We start from the raw sequence: 19,435 nt of genomic DNA on the forward strand, positions 1-19,435 counted from the left end.
AGGGAGCATTCAATGGCAATGCAGGGGAAGCAGCAGAAGAATTAACTTGTAAAACTTTTCATGCACTTCTTTGTGCACTTGTTAGTACACACTCAGTTTGCAGCTGTCTCAGATTACCAAGTGGCATCCACTTGTAACATTAACATAACAATCAGAACTCTGTACTGTACTAGAGGTGTCATCTCAATCACACTTATGTCCATTCAAATGTGCCATACTTAAAGATAGGGTTGGACATCCATCCTGGAAAAGTCTAGTTAGTTTTTGTTTGCTTAGTTTAGTTATCGTGTTAGTTTAGGTTTTAAGTCACTTTTGGTGTGGGTTTGATTGATTTTCACTTCCCCTTTTATTTTGGTAAATGTCATGTCTTCCTGTCTCGTAGTTTCCTCAGTTGTTTTGACACATCTCCACTAGTTCCCTCATGCACTTCACCTGGTGATCCTTAAGTAATCACTCGCACCTGCCCTTGATCCCCTCTCCTCTATATAGTGTCCCGTTCTCTTGTCATTTGCCAGTGTGTCATTTATGCGTCCAAGAGAACACATCCGAGCCCAAGCCTGTTTCACTTTCTTGTAAGCTCAAAAGCCAAGTATAGTCCAGTTTAGTTTCTCCTTCGGTGAAGAAGTGATTTTGCTATTTTCAAGAGGAAAATAAAGACTCTTGACATCATTCATCAAGCAATACAGTAAAAAATGCTCCAGAAAATGATCTCCCGCCCTACCTTTAATCTTCTATTTTCCTCTAAATGAAAACAACATTTACAAACTTGACATCATGTTCTAATGAAGAAATTTAGCAACATAGAGATTAACTCCTCCGGAAAATGTTTACTTAAGTTATAAATCACATTCCGTTCAATTTAAGTTCTTTTTGCAGTCGCCCCCTACTGGCTAGTCAACATATTCTCATTTCCTGATTGGCCTCAGAAGGGACCCAGAGGATATAAAGTATATGCACGTACACAGTGGAATTATTGCTGTTGCTTACATCAGTCTTGACATAAAAATGAATGACTTCCTGTGTGCAGCTCGAGCAAAAACCCACTGCGATGAGAAACACGGAGAGAGTTGATCAGGACTGTGTGAACTCATTTGACGATGTTTGAATGTAATGGACCTTGCTCTCCGTCATGGAAACTATTCAAGTTAATCTAACCGCACACTGATACTAAAACCTCTACCAGGCTCATGCACCGCCTGATATACTGTATATGACATACTGTTAGAAAGAGTGGGCGCTCATACGTGCCAGATGGACAGCTCTAAACCACTGAGTGAGAGACACCTTCTGCTGACTTTATTCCTAATCTCTGTGTTGAATGTCGGGACGGTTGAGCGTCTACAATTACTCCCACAGCACTGCCAACAAACGTGGCATTTATTCTTCTCCACTCAGCTAAAAGGAAGCTGGAGAATGGCGTGAATGCAGAAATCTGAGTCACGACTGCACACAGGAGTCAGGTGATAACATGGTGAACACTGGAAGCTGCAAGTAACGATTACTTTCAGTGTCAAGTATTATTCTCAATTTATTGGTTTGATTGTTTAAAAAAAAAAAGGAAATTTAAGAGGCTGAAATTACAGATTCTATTTTTTTATATTTCATTGTCCAATGAATGTTCAAAAGATCATTTCTAATTTTATTTTATATTTTATACTACTTGCACTCCTGTATAGTCTTCTTTTTCTTATATTCTACTTGCACTACTGTAGATTCTGTATCTATGCTGTATATTGTAAATCATCCCCACCACATCCTGTCTATTCCCCCAGCTATACTCACAACCTGCACCACTGTACATACTTTATATTTATACATGTAGTAACAGCCCACTGAGCAACAGACATTTATGCACAGACATATTATAATATATACAGTACCTGCACTTACATTTATTCTGCTACTGCTTATATGTACAATGACAATAAAGTTGAATCTAATTTATTTGATATTTATCATCCAGGGAGTAACATAGGTCAGATGTTAAAGAGCTGCTCTCATTAAGGAGAACACCCAGCTGCACTAGGTGAATATTATCCAGTTTTGGTGATTCATTTGTCTCAACCCTTGTTATTATCACTAATAATAGTGTCCAAGTATGTTAACACCCACACATATGGATAATTAGACTTCTACCTTTAAAACACACAACCAGAGCTGGACACCCTTCTTTCTACCAGTCCAGGAATTTAGAAATAGCAATCTTTAGGTCCTCAAAACCATTCCTTTCATCAGCAACATGATTAAATGCACTCTTTTCAAAACTATGTTCAGGGTCAACACCACTTGGTCCAAGTAATATTTCATTCACTGCTTCTTAAAGCGGAAAACAGTGGAAAGACGCCCAGAGTTCCAGACCAAAAGGAGTAGAACGACAACAAGGGCGATGATCTGTAAAGAGTTGTTAAATTAAGTTTAACATTTTATTTTTTTTGTAAATGTCAGTACAGCGAGCGTCAGCCAAGTGACACACACACTCAAACAAGGCTCCAGTAACAAACCGGCTCTTCTTTTCATAACATAAACAGACAAACTTTCACTTCAAAATCACATTAATCTCAGCTGAAAAGATGTCAGTTGAGTAATATGCATTATTCTGTGATGTTTCTGTAAACTATGCTGAACAATGATTCTACAAAGACAGACATTGTTGCTGCTGTAATGTATTCTAAAAAAAGAGACACCTGCAGACTCCAACATGCCCTGTCCCCCTTTTTTGCCTTTTGTTCTTCCATCCTCAACTCCCATTTTAATCTTTTTAACCTTGTGCTCTGCAAATGACTCTCTATTGCATCTCTATTGAGATGGAATGAGGAGAGTGAGACTCCTCAGTTTATCACCTTCCTGGTCGGGATGAACAAAGTATCAGTATCAGAAACACTGTAATGTATCGTTGCATTTCCCATTGTTCTATTATTCTGTGCCTATTTCATATATTAGAAACAATTCATATCTCGAAGATCTTGTGCATTGTTTTAGTTCATATTTTAGATTGTATCTCATGTGGTAATGCTCGATCAATGTTTTAACTACATCACACAACAATACCAAACTATCTGACAGAAGATCTTTCCCCCCCAAATTGCTCAGCCCCACTTCCTGGTTGAGGCAGGCAGCCATCCTACAGTATGTGCTCCATTGGGGAGGGGCAGATGTTTCATGCATGGACACAATTCTTCCTGTGTCCCTATAAACTCAACAACAAACATGTGCCGCACAGTATATGACTGCTGCTACTGTATGTGTCTTTATGTGTGTCTCTGAACATACCTGGCTCAGTGAACTGGACAAAATCCCTAAGTGGAACAAGCTTCAAAACACAGGCCAATTAGCCACAGGGGGCGGATAATGTACAATAATGCCTATAAGCAGGGCAAGAGGAAGACAAAGGGGACAGGGGGAGTGAGACAAAATGAAGGACAGTTAGGAGTGATTGTACTGTAGGCAAATACAAGGTAGGAACATTTGTTTTGCTGTTGAGTTCAAATATGACGTGTCTTCAGAAAGGTTTTGGTGGCACACACGTTATGAGCTGGCAAAAACAACAAAAAGAAGAAAGCTCTCATCAACAATCCAATAACATAAATATAAACTGAAATCCACACACCGTGTCCTCCATATGCTGCACGCCCTACCCCCAACACTTTGGCGAGACACGACGGTCCCGCTGTGTCTACATGTACAAAACAAAGAAAAAGACATGTGATGTCCGTGGCGTCATATCTATGAAGTAAGCAGTATGATGTGGAGCGTTTGGCCTCCATGTTGGAGTCAGTGTCGATGAAGGATGACTGAACGGCCGAGCAGTGACGGTCATGACTCAGACGTGGGTAGCTCTAGCTCACACACTCTTGCCTCCAGCGGCTCGTCGTCCAGCTTCAGTTCAGCTGAACTGAATGTTGGTGCTCGAATGGTTTTTAATCATTTCCTTTAAGATGTGGTTAAAAATAAAGGACACCATATATATCCTCAGATCTTTCAGGATAAATAATGTATTGCATTTGCTCAAGCAAACAGAGGCCCGAGGCACCTGGTGCAGTTGTAAAGGGTGCTGCAAGAGAGATGTAATGATTGGCCTGAAAATGACTCCATTATTAATGAAGCAATTTGCTCCTCAGTCATTCTCTCAACTTCAGCTTGATGGGCGTGGCCAGGCCATCCCATTATATATCCTTATGAAAGGATGCCTCATAGAACCAGAAATCAAGACAGAAAAGACCAATTATACTACCTTATTCTCTTGTGTGTATATTTCTTTGTAGATATTGCTAATTTACCTCAAAGAGTTTGGAAGTTCTGTTTATCAGTGTTTTCTGAAATCCAGAATTCCTGAAAAAGACATTTTTCTGTTTGAATTGGAAGGCTCACATTTGTGCTTATGGCACCAGCGCCCCCCCTGCGACCCTCATGTAGGGGATAAAGGAGAAGATGGATGGACGTAGTCATTTTGGCTCAACGTTTTATTTGATTTTCTTATGTAGCACTAGCTCAGTAAACACTGTGTAGACCAGGGGTGTCAAACCCTGGTTAAGTTCAGGAGCTACATACAGCACAATTTGATCTCAAGTGGGCTGGATCAGTAAAATGCATAATAACCTATGAACAACAGCATTTTACCTTTGTTATACATTTAATGAAGTATCGCTTTACAAAACTATTATGATCAACCTGAAATTTCTTGAGAAAAACAAGTGCAATATCAACAATATTATGCCTAAGTTATAGGTATCAGGAACTGAAAAATATATTATTTCATTATGATTAGATTCTAATCATAATGTGAAATTTTCACAAATCCATCCTGGGGGGCCGGAATGGACCCACTGGTGGGCCAGTTCTGGCCCGCAGGCCGAATGTCTGACACCCTTGGTGTAGGCACTGGTTGTATTTATTTATTATTAGCAGGGGCAGTTAAATGTAGCAGTTAATAATAAAAAAAAACATTCTGTTATGCGTGCTATGTACCACTGTCCCAGTCAGTTTTATATAAGTGACAGATTGATTGACAGTTAATGATACTATTAAAATCACAATACAAAACAAATGGGCACCCGAGTATCATGATCCAAAACAGTGATGGACGAGGGTAAGAATAAAAGTCTTCTCTCTTTTCGTCTCAAGAGGAAAAGCATGAAAGCCCACACTGTACAGCTTTATGTACAGAGTATGAAGCCAAGCTAAAAATACACTGCACACACAAAGATTGACTCTGAGTGTTTGATCACAGTGAACACAAAGAGCTGGAGAACTGATGAATGACCTGGCCTCTCTGTCACTGGCAGGGCTGCTTTAGCTTCCTCAGTGCCACTCCCTTATATTTTCATGGATCGTAACAGAATCATGGTCCCTTCAAATCCTCTCTTGGGATCAGCAGGTAAAATCATCCAATTGTCAAAGGCACAACACTTAACATCCTTCCTCCCCTTCAGCAGAATGGAAAAGCTGTTTCATTTCAGAACGAGAACGTCCACATACACAAACCCAGGCAGACGTGTGCGCAGACAGCAGGGTCACACTAATGGTGTCCTCCTGCTGTGACCTTGAACGGTGTTTGCCACTCTGAGTAATGGGCGGCCAACTGGCTGCTCTTTGTCTGACAACATCACTCAGCTGGGCGGACAGAAAGGCAGACACACTGGCACAAATGTCACAACCAGCTGGTAAAAACCCAGCCTATACGTTACTGGAGGCGTCGTTGCAATTTGCTGCATCATGCCACATCATTCCTGCCTCAACAGTGGGAAAAAAATGCCCAGAGAGTTTCATGCAGCCAGTCAGGAAATATGGAGACCTATTATTCCACCATCTGTCTCAGTGTGCTGCAGTCTTCTGCAGGTAGCAGTAGAACTGAACTGAACTGAACTGGATGAGAAGTGAAACATCTTCAGACTTAACCAGTCCAGTCGCATACAGATTACTACAGAAGATGGAGAATGACCTGGACGCCTGAGAACCTTCACAGACATAATGTAATCCTTCAAGTGAAATTAAACACAGAAAGTGTTTTGATCCACAAAATATGTGAAAGTGAAAAGGTTTTATTCTATACTACATTATTTCAATTGTTGATATTCTCCAATGAAGGGCCTTTCTGCATGGACTTTGCATGTTCTGCCCGTGTGTGCGTGGGTTTTCTCCGGGTTCTCTGGCTCCTCCCACAGTCCAAAAACATGCAATATTGGGATTAGTGCTGAAACAATTAATCGATGAAATGATTATTAATCAACAACTATTTTGATAATCGATACTCGGTTTGAAGCTTTTTTCACGATTAAAACAAGATTTCAGATTGTTTAAGCTCTTAAATGTGAATATTTTCTTCATTTCTTTGCTCTGGATAACAAAGAAATCATTAAAAGTGAATCATTTTGGTTTGTGGACAAAACAAGACATTTGAGAACATCATCATTTCCAGGTTTGATGAACACCGATCAACATTTTTTTAAGGTTTTCTGATATTTTATGGACCAAACGATTCATCGATTAATCGAGAAAATTAATTAGGACACTCTAAATTGACCGTAGGTGTGAGTGAGAGAGTGGACGGTTGTTGGTCTCTATGTGGCCCTGCGGTGGACTGGCTGGATCTGTCCAGGGTGTACCCGATGCCTATATGTCAGCTGGGACCCTCATGTGGAGGATAAAGTGATAGAAAATGAATGGATGGATATTCAACACATATCTACAAACTATGTTTCTACATTTTGGAGAAAACAAATCTGGTTGAATTTGTTTTAAAGCCGTAAAAGTCAGTGGTGGACAGAGGGTGGTGTTCAAAGTCAGTAACAGTAACAGAAAGACACTGGAGTAGACAAAAAAAGAGTTTCTTGTGCCTAATCGTCACAGTCTCTGATTTACCTGGGCCAGGACTACATCCACACAATAAGAGCAAAAATATGTGTGACATCTCACTCTCACTCTCTACAGCCAATCTGAAAATAACTAATAATAACAATAATAATAAGAAGACAAATTTAAAAAGACTACAATAATGCCTTATTGTGACTGGTGTCATTCCTTAAAAGCAATAATTGAACTTAAATGAGAGTAGGTTTGTACTGCTGTATTATGTAATAGTTTCATTCAAAGAGAAAAGATGAGGTTTTGTATTTCCTGTGGTCACGAACATTGATTATGTACTCAAGTAGGCAAAGAGAGTGAGTGTGTGTGTGTGTGTGTGTTAAATATTTAACTCTTTCCAGAAAGGCTTCCACAAGTCCCTGAATTGTTGGACTGAAACTGGCAGAAGTCTATTACAGACAGGAAAATGGTGAAATCAGAGACGCTCATCAAAACAGACAGTGGTCGAAGAAAAACAGAAGACAACTGAACTGATGTACTGCAGTGACTGGATTAGCTGAGAGAGACGGCCTTACCTGGTTCTCCTCATGAGTGACTCTCATCTGCTCCTTCAGGATCGATGTGCGTGCTGCCTCTTCTTTCCTCATTATCCTCTCCTTCTTCAGCTCAGGACTCCAGAAGCTCTTGATGCTGTTGGTGGAAGACCCTAACTTACTGTCCTTGAGGTCAAGCTCCCTGCGCAGCAACTCATTCTCCCTCTGCATATCCCTGAACTGGGCCTGCATCTCCAGCAGCTCCCCCCCACTGCCACGCACCGCCTGCCTCAGCAGAGCGGAGGGCACCCCCTGGTGGTGGTGGTGGTGGTGCAGCATGGAGAGGGAACCCAGGTCACTGTAAGACAGAAGGTCAGCGTGGGGCAGTCCCACTGAAGCAATGTTGGGACTGCTGCCCATGGCTGTGACGCGGCCTCCGTACATGGCCCTGCCGGTGGAGCGGCCCAGAGTCATAGTGCCTCTGGGATAAGTGGCAGTGGAGCCCACGCCCTCGTGGTCGCTCAGGTACATGGGCCCAGACGTGGCATAGGCAGCGTTGAGAGACTGGATGTTCTCCATGGAGAGCGTCTTGCCGCCCGCACCACCCCCGCCCCCGCTGTTGGCCCTCCGGTGGCCCAATCTGGGGGACCTTGGCAGGCGCGGGGACCGTGCGGGGCTGCTCTCTATATGGCCTACAGCTCTGGCACTGCCGTACATGTCCCGCGGATCGGCAAGTAGCCACCAGAGGGTCCTTAACAGAGGCACGCTGAAATGAGAATGCTCTCTGAACTACGCATGAAATTCATTCCTTAATAGGTGGAGCACTTCAACGTGAGACCTGAGGAAACAGAGCAGAAGCACATGTTAGGCTTATCCCTGAGAACAGAATGTGCAATAAAGAGTGTCTTATATCCGTTTTTTCAGCACAACCTAGAGGCAATCTGATGAAAAGTTTATTTCATTTTCAACAACCATATAAACACACCTGAGCAAAAGTACTCAAAGTGTTTAAAATCGGATTGAATTTGTGAAATTTGGAAATACGTCACAGTTCAAAGTTCAATTGACTCGTTTTTATGAACAAATAGAAAAGAAAAAACTGTCTATTTTTTGACTTAACTACTGAAAATGCAATAGAAAATTAATCATAACTTTGTCTCAACAACACATAAGAAAACCACACCCCCGCATTTTTTAAAGCCTGAATATGTGACCTATAAACACACACCCCCAGAATGTCCATATAAGGAGTTTTGTATTATTCCCATTTTACCATGCGTGCACCTGCAGCATAGATCTGTGCAGCTTAGATTTAGCGGTTAAATGAAAACACCTATGTAAAGTACATTCTCCTTAGAAAACTGAGCTTAGTAACTCAAACAGTGCTGTTCGCTTTAAAACTATTTTAATCAACAGGAGCAGCAAAGTGTTGCACATCATCAGCAGCCCACATGAATTCCCCTGCATCAACATTTCTCTTAAGTCCATCAGTTCTGCTGATACAGTCACCAAAGACAGTATTTTCTTTTACTGGGTCCATCAACTAAACGATGGACTAATTAAAACACACATCTGATCAATAATGGCCGACTACTTTATACGGGAGTAAATAACAACATCTATGGTCTGCTATCAAAGAGAATTTTATGTTAGAAATGAGAGGTTTAACTGTTCACTGTCTTTTTTTATTCAGCAGTTATTTTTTTTTTTTTTTTTTAAACAAGCAATGAGTGTAAGTGTTAAATAATCAGGCATTATGATTTAACCAAGCAATACGGTCGGCAATAAAACTCATTGCCATGACAGTTAACACGGTTAAGCGTGTTAAATTTGAAAATAAATGAATCCTCTGCTGCATCGTATTGTCTCATAAATACCATTTCTATAACGTACAGATATTTTGTGCAGATTAATAAACCTAACTTGCTAAATATAATAATTACCACATGTATACTCATCTTCTTTAGCCGTGATCTATATGAAACATTTAAAATAGTGCAGCAGATACATCTGGCTGCCAAGAAGGAGGGAAGGATATGGACATCTTAATTTTTAATGGGGTAATAAAGGCTCTGCCATTTCCTGCCATCATTATATCACTACATTACTTTCTATATTTATTGAGCAGGTAATAACAGCGAACAGTGTATGATTTTTTTTTTTTACGAGAAAGATGTTTAACAACAAATATTTCAGACAAAGACACTGAGGGTGTTTAAGTCACTAGACTCTCTGGAGAAGAATTATAATATTCCACCGTGTGTGAGGATGACAAATAGTCTCTTATCACAATGAACTATGGCACTTTATTCTTTTCCTCTTGTGACTCTTGCTCAGACTCAGTTGCCATGGTGATTAGGCCCGGGCTAACGCCAATAAAGTACCTCGGTCACCTGACAGAAGAGTGACAAAAGTTCCCGAAAGGCTAAAGAAATGACGAGCTGTGGTCAAATGGAGACGGTGTTGATCGGATGCCTGGAGGCTTTTTGGCTCCTCTAGTTCTTACACGTCCAGGTTTTTTGACTTCTTTTAAAAGCTTGTAGCTCATTTTGAGCGACAGGTGAAATGACAGGTCACGGCACAGAGTAGAGAACAATGTGACAACAGGTTTTCTTTGTGTGTGTGAAGACTTTGGGGGAGAGAAACTCTGTGTTTGGCTACAGGTGAATCGCTGCAGCCTGGCAGAGGCGATCACACGGTTCACCGTCCTTTCTGTCAGCTTAACCGATCCGTGCCGCGTGCTCACTAAGGGTTAAAGGCGTATATGGATCATGTCTTAAAGTTCGCAATTCATAATTGAGTGTATGACCAATTTAGCTCTTCTGAGAGACAGTGGCAAATGGAATGTCATTTTTAATATGCAGACATATTTAATGACAAACGTGCAAGTGTGTGAGCTCAAACAAATCATCTTATAAGTAAGGCTGGGCAATAAAATCAATATATATTGATATGATGTCACTGTGCAAACAACATAACTGTTTTGCCTCATATATATTTATTTATCAAAAATTAACAGGAATAAAACTTCATCTTTGGTCCTGAAATCAACTGATTTTTTTACTATGTTATTGTGAAAATGTTTTAAAATGATCATCTTTTGCACGTCTAATATGACGATGTTTGTTATTTGGTGAGTTTTGAGTCCGTGTTTGTCTTCAGATCAGGTTTTGGTGAGTGATCCTCTTTTGTTTGTCTGTTTTTGGCAAACTGAGCTGAGCTGAGCACGGTAAACACTTTCAACATCGTCGTCACTGATTCATCAGTGTTCCAACTTCAGTCAGTCCAAAAAGACTCTGTCAGCCCACGATGATTAAAGCTGACACATAATTGAGAGGTATTCATCTTCAGCTTCTTTACACTGACGCCTTTATGAATTATGGATACAATGTACCAATGGTGGTGGGCCGATGGTTTTGGGCGTGTGCTTTGATGCTTTGAGTCCAGCTGGAGATGTTTGCTGCATGGCCTCCCGCTCACCTCCCAGTGTTTCCTGGCAGTCTTTATCATCAGCTGCTGGTTCTACCAAAGGCACATTGCCACAAATATTTTCTATTAAAAAAAACCTGACTCCACCCAAACAAAGAAAACTGGAATACACAAAACGTGCATGAAATCCTGTGCTCGTCCTGCGTCAACACTCTTTAATCGCATGGATGTGATTACATTTAACGGATAGATTACTCACACGGGCGTGAAAATACTGAATTTGATGCTTAATTATTAATAAGAGTCTGTTCCATTCAATGTCACAAAATACTGAGATTGTTTGTAGCGGTTCAAACACCCAAAGATATCAGTATATAATATATTATAGAGCTCCTGACATCACACCACTCGGTTTGTTTACATCGCCATGTTGGCAGGAGAAGCTTCTGCGAAACACAGTTTCACCAGTTGGTCACTGCAGACTTTAAATCTGCAGCGAATCAGCGATCGATTACAGAACTTGACAGTCTGAATATATCTGACCCTTGTAATGCCCCCACGGTGCTGTTCATGAATATGGAAAGAGGCAGAACAGAAATGATTCTACACCTGCAGTAACCTTTCTGATTAACTTTCCCCTCGTCCCACTCCAGAGAATGTGAAATCCTTTGCCTGTGGATTCTCATCCCTTCGTCTTCTACACTCACTTTAAGAGCATTTTAAGGCAGTGATGGATTTGAACAGCGTGGCTTCCTGCCAAACTTTACTTCCGAGTGTTGCATGATGGGATTGCACGAAGTTACCAGAGCTCTGTATATCATTTAATATAAGTCAGTTTTCTCATTTTTGGAGCTGGACAAAATGAATCTGATTAAATTTCTTTTGCATTTTCCACCAACTCTATAAACACACCTGAGCAAAACGTACTCAAAATGTTTAAAATCGGATAGAATTTGTTCACTTGGCTCGTTTTTATGAACAATAAAGAAAAGAAAAACGTTATTTTTTGTGATTTCTGCACATTTATTGCTACTTTATATCACTACTAAAAACGCGATATAAAATGAATCATAACATAAAGAAGATGGAAAAAAACTGCATTTTTTTAAAAGCCTGAATATGTGACCTATAAACGCACCCCCCCAGGATGTCTATATAAGGAGTTGTGTATGATTCCCATGGCAAATTACGATGGGTGCACTTAGGGTTAACTCATCTTACACAATTGGCATCTAAATAAAACACAGAATACGTTGTGTAAAAAAACAGCTAAACTTCTTATCAGCACTGCCAAAGCACATTGCCGAGGATGCTACTGCATGGTCAAAGCAAAGTGTCCAAAATACTATAGGCTATCAGAAAGAAACATAGAATTAAACAATAATAAGGTCACAGGCTGTTATTTATAAAGGTTTTTTCACCTACATTTTATTATAAATGCGGCTTTTTCTGTGCTGTTAACTTTGACCAGTAGTTATGATTTATACAATACGTTACTCAGCCATTAATAAGTTATCAGAGCCCAGGAACTTGACAGCAAAATGTCAGAGAAAAAGCCAGAGAAGAAAAGATCAGTGGCAATTCAGAGAGCAGTGGTGTGGAAAGAACAGAGCGGATACAGATGTCTTAGGAGAAGACAAAAAGGGAGAGATTTCACCACAGGCATTGTTGAGTCTATCAGTGTGGTCAGTGACAGTGATTTCATGACATTTTCACAGGCAGCATGCAGGCATTTTCTCGCTCTCATAAATCTGGAGTGGATGAGACTGCTGGTTAAGATCTTTGGTGGCTTTGAGGTCAGGGCGCATGTCTGGTGCAGACAAAGAAGAGGAGGCTAAAAATAACCTTTTCAATAGGTTGATAAGAGCGACGTTACATATATGAGGACAAGTAGCAACTAGGCATGGGACGGTATGAGGATCTTATGGTGACATTATAATAATTTGTTCGTTATCTGTTAGCTTTCAGAAAATGTGAAAGCTGAATATACAGAGGACACAGATGAACCGGAAGTTTCCACAAAATGTTACAAAAATGTGCCATTTTACACATATTTTCTCCTTAACCCTTAACAGATCTGTGCCGCAGGTGCACCGTTGCTAAATTGCTGTGGGAATAATACTGTGGGGGTGTGACTTTATAGTTTATACATCTTTAGGCTTTACAAAATGCATGTTTTCTTCTTCTTCTTCTTAAGTGTTGTTGAGTCAAAGTTATGATTCATTTCTTTGCTTTTATTTTTGTTATATGAAAATCAACCAAGGGTTGGCCACACGGTTGGTGTAGTAGACATTGCGTATGCGACCCGGTCGGAACAAGGGCCTTTCTGTATGGAGGTTGCCTATATGGGTTCTCCGGTTTCCTCCCACAGTTCAAAAACATGCAGATTTCGGGATTAGGAGGATAAAGTGGTAGAAAATGGATGGATGGAAAAATCAACCATGCAAACTTTGAATTGTGACGTATAAGATTTTAGAGTACTTTTTGCCCAAGTGTGTTTATAGAGTTAATAATAATTTCATCAGATTGTCTATAGGTTGTGCTGAAAAAAGGATATAAGACGCACTACTGTATATGGCACATACATTCTTATAGCCTCTGTGTACGTTTTAACATAGTAATGGAAATAAAGGAAGCCTGAATGCTCTGTGTTCTAAGGGTTAAGTGAAAAACATGAACCTCATATCAGAGGTCCAGGAAAAACTGGATCTTGGCTGTTGCATTTCAAAATAAATCACTAGGACTGTACTGTAAAAGCTAAACGACATTTCCCAGCAGCATTGAAAGATCTTTTTTGAAATCGTGATCCAAGATTAATATTGTATATTGTCCCATCCAACTGCTTCAGTGCGGTGCAGTGATTCCTCATCATGTATTCTACTTACAACTGAGCTTCTTCTTCTTCTTCTACAATAGCAGTTGATATCCTTCATATTACATCGCTGCCTCCTTTCACCCTTTAGCTTTCTTTAACCTTAACCTCCCCTTGTCTTTACTTTGCTACACGGCCTCAATTAATGATTTGGTTGATTGTTAGATGAGAAAATGTAAATTCAAAATGACATGTCCACTAAATGAAATGTGTCCTCAGTATATTGGTAAAAAACACATGATCTCTCTCACTGGTGTTGATCTTCATCACACACACACACACAGTCATGTCTTCTCAGTGATTAAGGTTATACAGTGTCTGAAGAAGGCAGAGCAACATCTGATGCTACATTGTGAGAAAGGCACGACAGAGCACTGACAGCTCGCAGGGCCTTGTTCATCTCCGAAAGGCTCCGGCGTGGTTTGAACCACCTGAACGCGTCCAACCCTTAAACCTTCGCCTCAAACAAACACACTCTTTAGTCGATCATCTCGACAGGGACTTGCAGATGTGAGTGATGTGGTAATCTACTGACTGACTGACTGTGTCTGTGTCTTCAATGAACACGGGGATGAGAAGAAGGAGGGTTTTATAGACGCACATCTAAACCCGGTTATATACCGGCAGGTCGCACGCGAAAACGCGCAGAAATCAGGAAAAGGACACTCCGCGGATACAAGTATCCTTATTCCTATGATGAGCAGCGGAGTGTGTGTGGGATGAAATAAAGAAAATGTACCTTTATCGATGTTAATTCCTCTCCTTCACCGCTCTGTACGGCATCATGTCGCCTCCATTCACCCGAGCAGCCTCTCTCAGCATCCTGCGCTGTCATTGGGCAGCGGACACGCTCTCTCCTCTCCTCCTCCTCCTCCTCCTCCTCCTCTTCCTCCTCCTCTTCCTCTTCCACACACTAGAGAGCAGCATCACTGCAAGTGGCAGCTGGCAGGATGGAGGGGATGGGCGGAGGAGACGCGATGAGAGCGATGTAGCCAGCAGTTTCAACGTTTAATCGCCACACAGCATATATAATCTGCAACGTCATTCTTACTCGCCAATACTGCAGTTTCAGATAATCTGTGATTCAGTTTTTACAGAGTATACGATTCAAACGACTTTTGCCATTCATGTGTATGGGTATCTGTCGTTAAATAAATCTTAGGATTTTATTATCCCCAGTTTTAGGCAAAGTTTGAATATGTGGGATTACCATGACGGATACCTGTGACGTCATTTTGACCCGTCGTCATTTTATTGCGACTAGTTGTAGATGTCTGTGACGTCATTCTCACGAGTCAAAACTACAGTTACAGATAATATCTGTAATCTTTTATATTGTATTTGTTTATCTGTTGTAGTGTTTCCATGAGTCTTGAGTGCCGTATTTTGTTCTTCCATGACTGCATGTTGTAATTTTATTTTAAAATGTACCGTTATTTTAAATTATTTCACTTACACACAGTGTAATCAGTGTTGTTTTTGTCATCTGTAATTGTGAGCCAAAGACAATTTTCCACCTCTGTGGGCAATAAAGATGTATTCTATTCTATTCTATTCTATTCTATTCTGTTCTATTACAAATAAAACACCTTGAATATCCTGTCTACCACTTCAAATGTCAAAACAACTTGCCATACATAATGACTAGTCATAATTCAAGTTAAAGATACTATATTAAGATTGAATTATCCTCAATTGAAGAAATCTATTTGTTCCTTTTTATACATCTTGAATTAAGTTTCAGCTAGTCACAATTCAGTTATAGATATCTGCAACTAAAAACTGCAACATTCACTCAAACAACATCTAAATGAGTAAAGTAACAAATTGTTAAAATCCCAAGTCTCCACCTCACCTGTCTCCTCCTCACCTGCCTCATCACTGCCACACCTACCTGGACCACACCCCTAATCCTATATAACCCGCCCCTTCCGCCCTTTGACCCCCCTATTTTCCCTCCAAACAATCCACGAGAACAAAGGGACACTGGCTGTGAGTTTTATGGACATTCACTCATTTAATGATTCATTTGGTTGATTGTTTGAAGATTTACTTATTGTTTGTGTTTCATTATACTAGATTCCTGAGTTTAATCTTTTGGTAAAGAGAGGAAAGTAAGATTGGATGCATTATTGATGTAAGTCTAAGACAACCTAATTTCTTATTGTATATTTGATACTTTCTAGATTGTAATATTTCCTTTATTATTTTCGTATAGACAAAATCATCCACCATTACCCCTCATCACCAACTACCGTTCACTTGGTAATAAAATATTGGAACTTGGAAAGTGTTTAAATGTGCACCCAACGTATGATGTTCAGTGAATCACCGATATTATAGTGTCTCAGTTTCTCAGTTTCTCTCCTGAATTCAGTGATTATATCTGTGAGGTATCAAAAATATTATGGCAAAATTTGGGGGATATTCATATCTGTCATGCAGCAAAGTCTCTATGTCCTCACAAACCCTCCTGTCGTGTGGTTTCTTGCTCCATCAATACTCCTGCTACCCTTGCATCTCTAATTCAGTTAATTCTTGTTGGCTGAGAGGAAACAGAATTACCTCGGTGCTGCTTGTATGAAAGAGGATGAAAGAGTGTGGAGGAGGAGATGCTTTGACATCTCAGAGCACTATAGAGAGTGATGTGAGAGAAAATGTCGACATTTTATAGGATTCTGTTGTCTGTGTATCACATGAGTCTTGTTTTTTAGCTGAGCGGTGGATGAGCCAGTTACAACCACTGTGATGCATGAATGACAAGATAGTCAACAGCAAGAACTCCAAACGTTTCCCTTTGTCTTACATTTACTGAAGTGTTTGCAAGTGTATGCAGAATTCACCATTATCTGTACGTGTCAAATGAGGATCTTGTTCAAGGCACTCATGGCTGTGTTATAAATATGGTTGCCATAGTGACCATGGTCCCTTTAAATTGCCGGGGACTTGGGTGACGTGGTGTCATGTGCTGATGGTTAACGCCATCTTTATTTTGTGATCTCAGCTGTTTTCATTCAAAAAAATAAAGGACTGATGCATCTGCGTAGACAGAAGCAAAACATGACATTTCTTGAGAAAAATAAGAGCAATTTCAACAAAGTTTACCATTTACACATGTGCATTACAACGTACAGATCACAGTGGATCTACAAATGCATAAAATATAGTATTATGATCTAATCGTAATGTGACATTATGTCACAAATTCATCCTGTGGGCCGGATTGGACTCTCTGATGGGCCGTTTCTGGCCCGTGGGCCGTACTTTTGACACCCCTGCTCTAAAGAGTAGTATTCATATTCTCAAGCATATTTCAACAACGAGATTGAACTTTGCAGTTCAGAACTCTGGTTTGTAATTGAACGGCAGAGGAACCAGTGACATATTTAAGTCTTAAATCAAATAGGTACTTTCCTCTCTACTAACACTTTCATACTGCCGGCGTTGTAAATAAGGTTTACTGTACCTGAGGGTGACAACAGAGTCAGTGAGCAGGTCGCACGGAGGAACTCGTCTCAATTTACTCTGACAACGCGGCACGCTGAGACTTCACCGTGGCATATCGCGTGTTCTTCAGTGTTTAAACACACAGGCCTGCAGGCTTCTCCAAAAACAGAATGATGTCTCCCTGGCTCCCCCCTTCTTTCTTCTCCCCCTCTTCCCTCTGGTTTTCTTTTAGGCTTCATGTAATTACAGGGATTTTCTTCATATTTTGCACTGAGTGTGTTTGACAGGGCACAGAATCTCTCTGTCCCCACTTTTCTGTCACATGTACAAGGTTATATGAACATGAATGTGGGTGAAAGTGTTTTTTAATACATTTTTACTTTTCCTTGTTTTTTCTGACTAAACTGAATTGTGTGTTTACAAGAATAACTAAAATTGTTGTGAAAATGTGCTCAATTTTGGTCTTTGCAAATTTATATATATCTATATATATACGTACAGTATATAAGCATTTGGGGTTATTTTATTGGGTTTATTGATTATTATAATTATTATTATTGTTGATTGAAATTGAGCTCCTGAGACTCAATGTGATGTGTCTCATGAGGGTTATTTATTATTATTTATGTTGTGATGTTCGTGTGTGTCTTTAGTCTGTTGATTTGATTTTTTCCTGGCACACTAACTGCATCCAACCTCAGCAGCATGATGCACATTTTGCGCTAATTTCTCGTATATTTGATTCAGGAATGGTTGAAATGGCATCTTTTGTTGGGTTTTTGATGACACACGATACTTTTTCTGACCCTTTTGCTTCTTGCAAAACTAAAACTAACGCTAAAACGAATAAAAACTAAACATACCTCACGATAAGTCTCATGATACATGAGACAACATTAATGGCTCCACTCCACCAGCACTGACTATATGGTTCGTCAAAGGAGAGAGCTGGTTCCACAGCAGAGTCATAATGAATAACTAATAACTAATACATGCTTCAAAAATGTGAGAAAACAATCATGAGAAACAACAAAGGGTCCTAAAAATGTCTCATTAAGAAACACTATAATACAGACTTGAAATCAAACCAATGCTTTTTTGAAATACAGACAATTCTGACTTCTTTGAGTTGAGAAAGCAATGGTCCAAAACCAAAGCTTTTAGAAAGAATAAAGGCCTGAGAAAAAACAAAAAAGATTGTTACTTTAAGGGCTAAGTATTGATTATGCAGTCTGTGGGACGAGCAGATTAAGACGGTGAGTGACAGATGAGCGAGAGGAAAACCTGAGCAGACAGTTCTCCCTCAGCCCGTTCATTTGTCATGATATACTCAAGGGCTGATGTATCTCAGCGCAGAGCTGTGGCTCTGCCCTCTGCTGGCCTCTCGTGGCGTCATGATGAGTCCTCTCTGCAAAAGAAAGATCTCTTTTTAAATTGTCAGTTAGTCACTCCACGCTTCATCAGTTCCTTTACCTGTGTGACACTTCCTGTCACTTAAAAAGATGAGTCACTTCCTGTTTCTTGTCTGAGGTCACTGCTGAGACAGATAACACTCAGAGGCTGCTCATGCCTGTCAGGAAACAGAGGAATGGATCAATCTCAGCTTCAACAAGTGACCGATAATAAATCATTAATCACCCTGCTGTATACAGACATTCATATTCAGATTTATATTTTAATTATATATATATATATATATATATTTATAAAGGCAATGTTAAATATTCAGATTTAACATCGCCTTTACCTTTGGTGTGCAAGAATTAAACTAAAGAATGACAAAAAACAACAACAATAACAAATAAATCTGTGTTTTTTTTTGAGTAAAGGTAAATTTAAACCTTGGTTATTATGGTTTCTTGTGGTTTGAGTTCTGTACACAACCACACGGGGGCAGCCAAGCTCTGCAGATGTGATCATTGGTGCCTTGTGTGTGTGTGTGTGGGGGGGGGGGGGAGGAGGGAGCTGCTGATTGGATCATGCTGTCATTGTTACCTGATAGCACACTGAATATAGTTCAAGGAGAAGTCATTCACTGTGCTGTGGCAGCACAGCATTCACAAACTTCTGGCTCATACCTGTCTTTGAACAAGTAGAGTAGAGTTCATTCTGGGGTGAAAAAATGCTCTATTTTCAAATGGGTGTCGCGACGGGGGGTTGAGTGTTAGACTCATTAAATCTCTGTACCCAGCCTGCAATTCAGGCTGATGTTAGTTTCTACAAGAATAGATCGATGGCTGTACTAACACAAGTGTTTTGTGTGGAGTAATAATGCATCAAATAAGGAGAAAAATCTGGTTTAGCTGCATTAGTTGTGCTTTTCTTTTTTCTTGAATTAAACTTAACAACTAAA

The 19,435-nt window shown here is 40.1% G+C and overlaps 1 protein-coding gene across 7 annotated transcripts in view; it reads right to left on the bottom strand.

Moving 5' to 3' along the window:
• erc2 (ELKS/RAB6-interacting/CAST family member 2) overlaps positions 1–14,507 on the bottom strand; it is a 37,239-nt gene extending 22,732 nt beyond the window's left edge. For all 7 annotated transcript variants that reach the window (XM_058631789.1, XM_058631786.1, XM_058631787.1 and 4 more), the window contains exons 1-2: positions 14,375–14,507; positions 7,377–8,172 (exon numbers count right to left, since the gene is read on the bottom strand). In XM_058631789.1, the coding sequence (XP_058487772.1) occupies positions 7,377–8,051 (675 nt within the window). In that variant the 5' untranslated portion in view covers positions 8,052–8,172; positions 14,375–14,507. The remainder of the gene's footprint in view (positions 1–7,376; positions 8,173–14,374) is intronic.
• Positions 14,508–19,435: the final 4,928 nt, after the last annotated feature.

Source organism: Solea solea, chromosome 6 (assembly GCF_958295425.1).
Source record: "Solea solea chromosome 6, fSolSol10.1, whole genome shotgun sequence".
NCBI lineage: Eukaryota > Metazoa > Chordata > Actinopteri > Pleuronectiformes > Soleidae > Solea > Solea solea.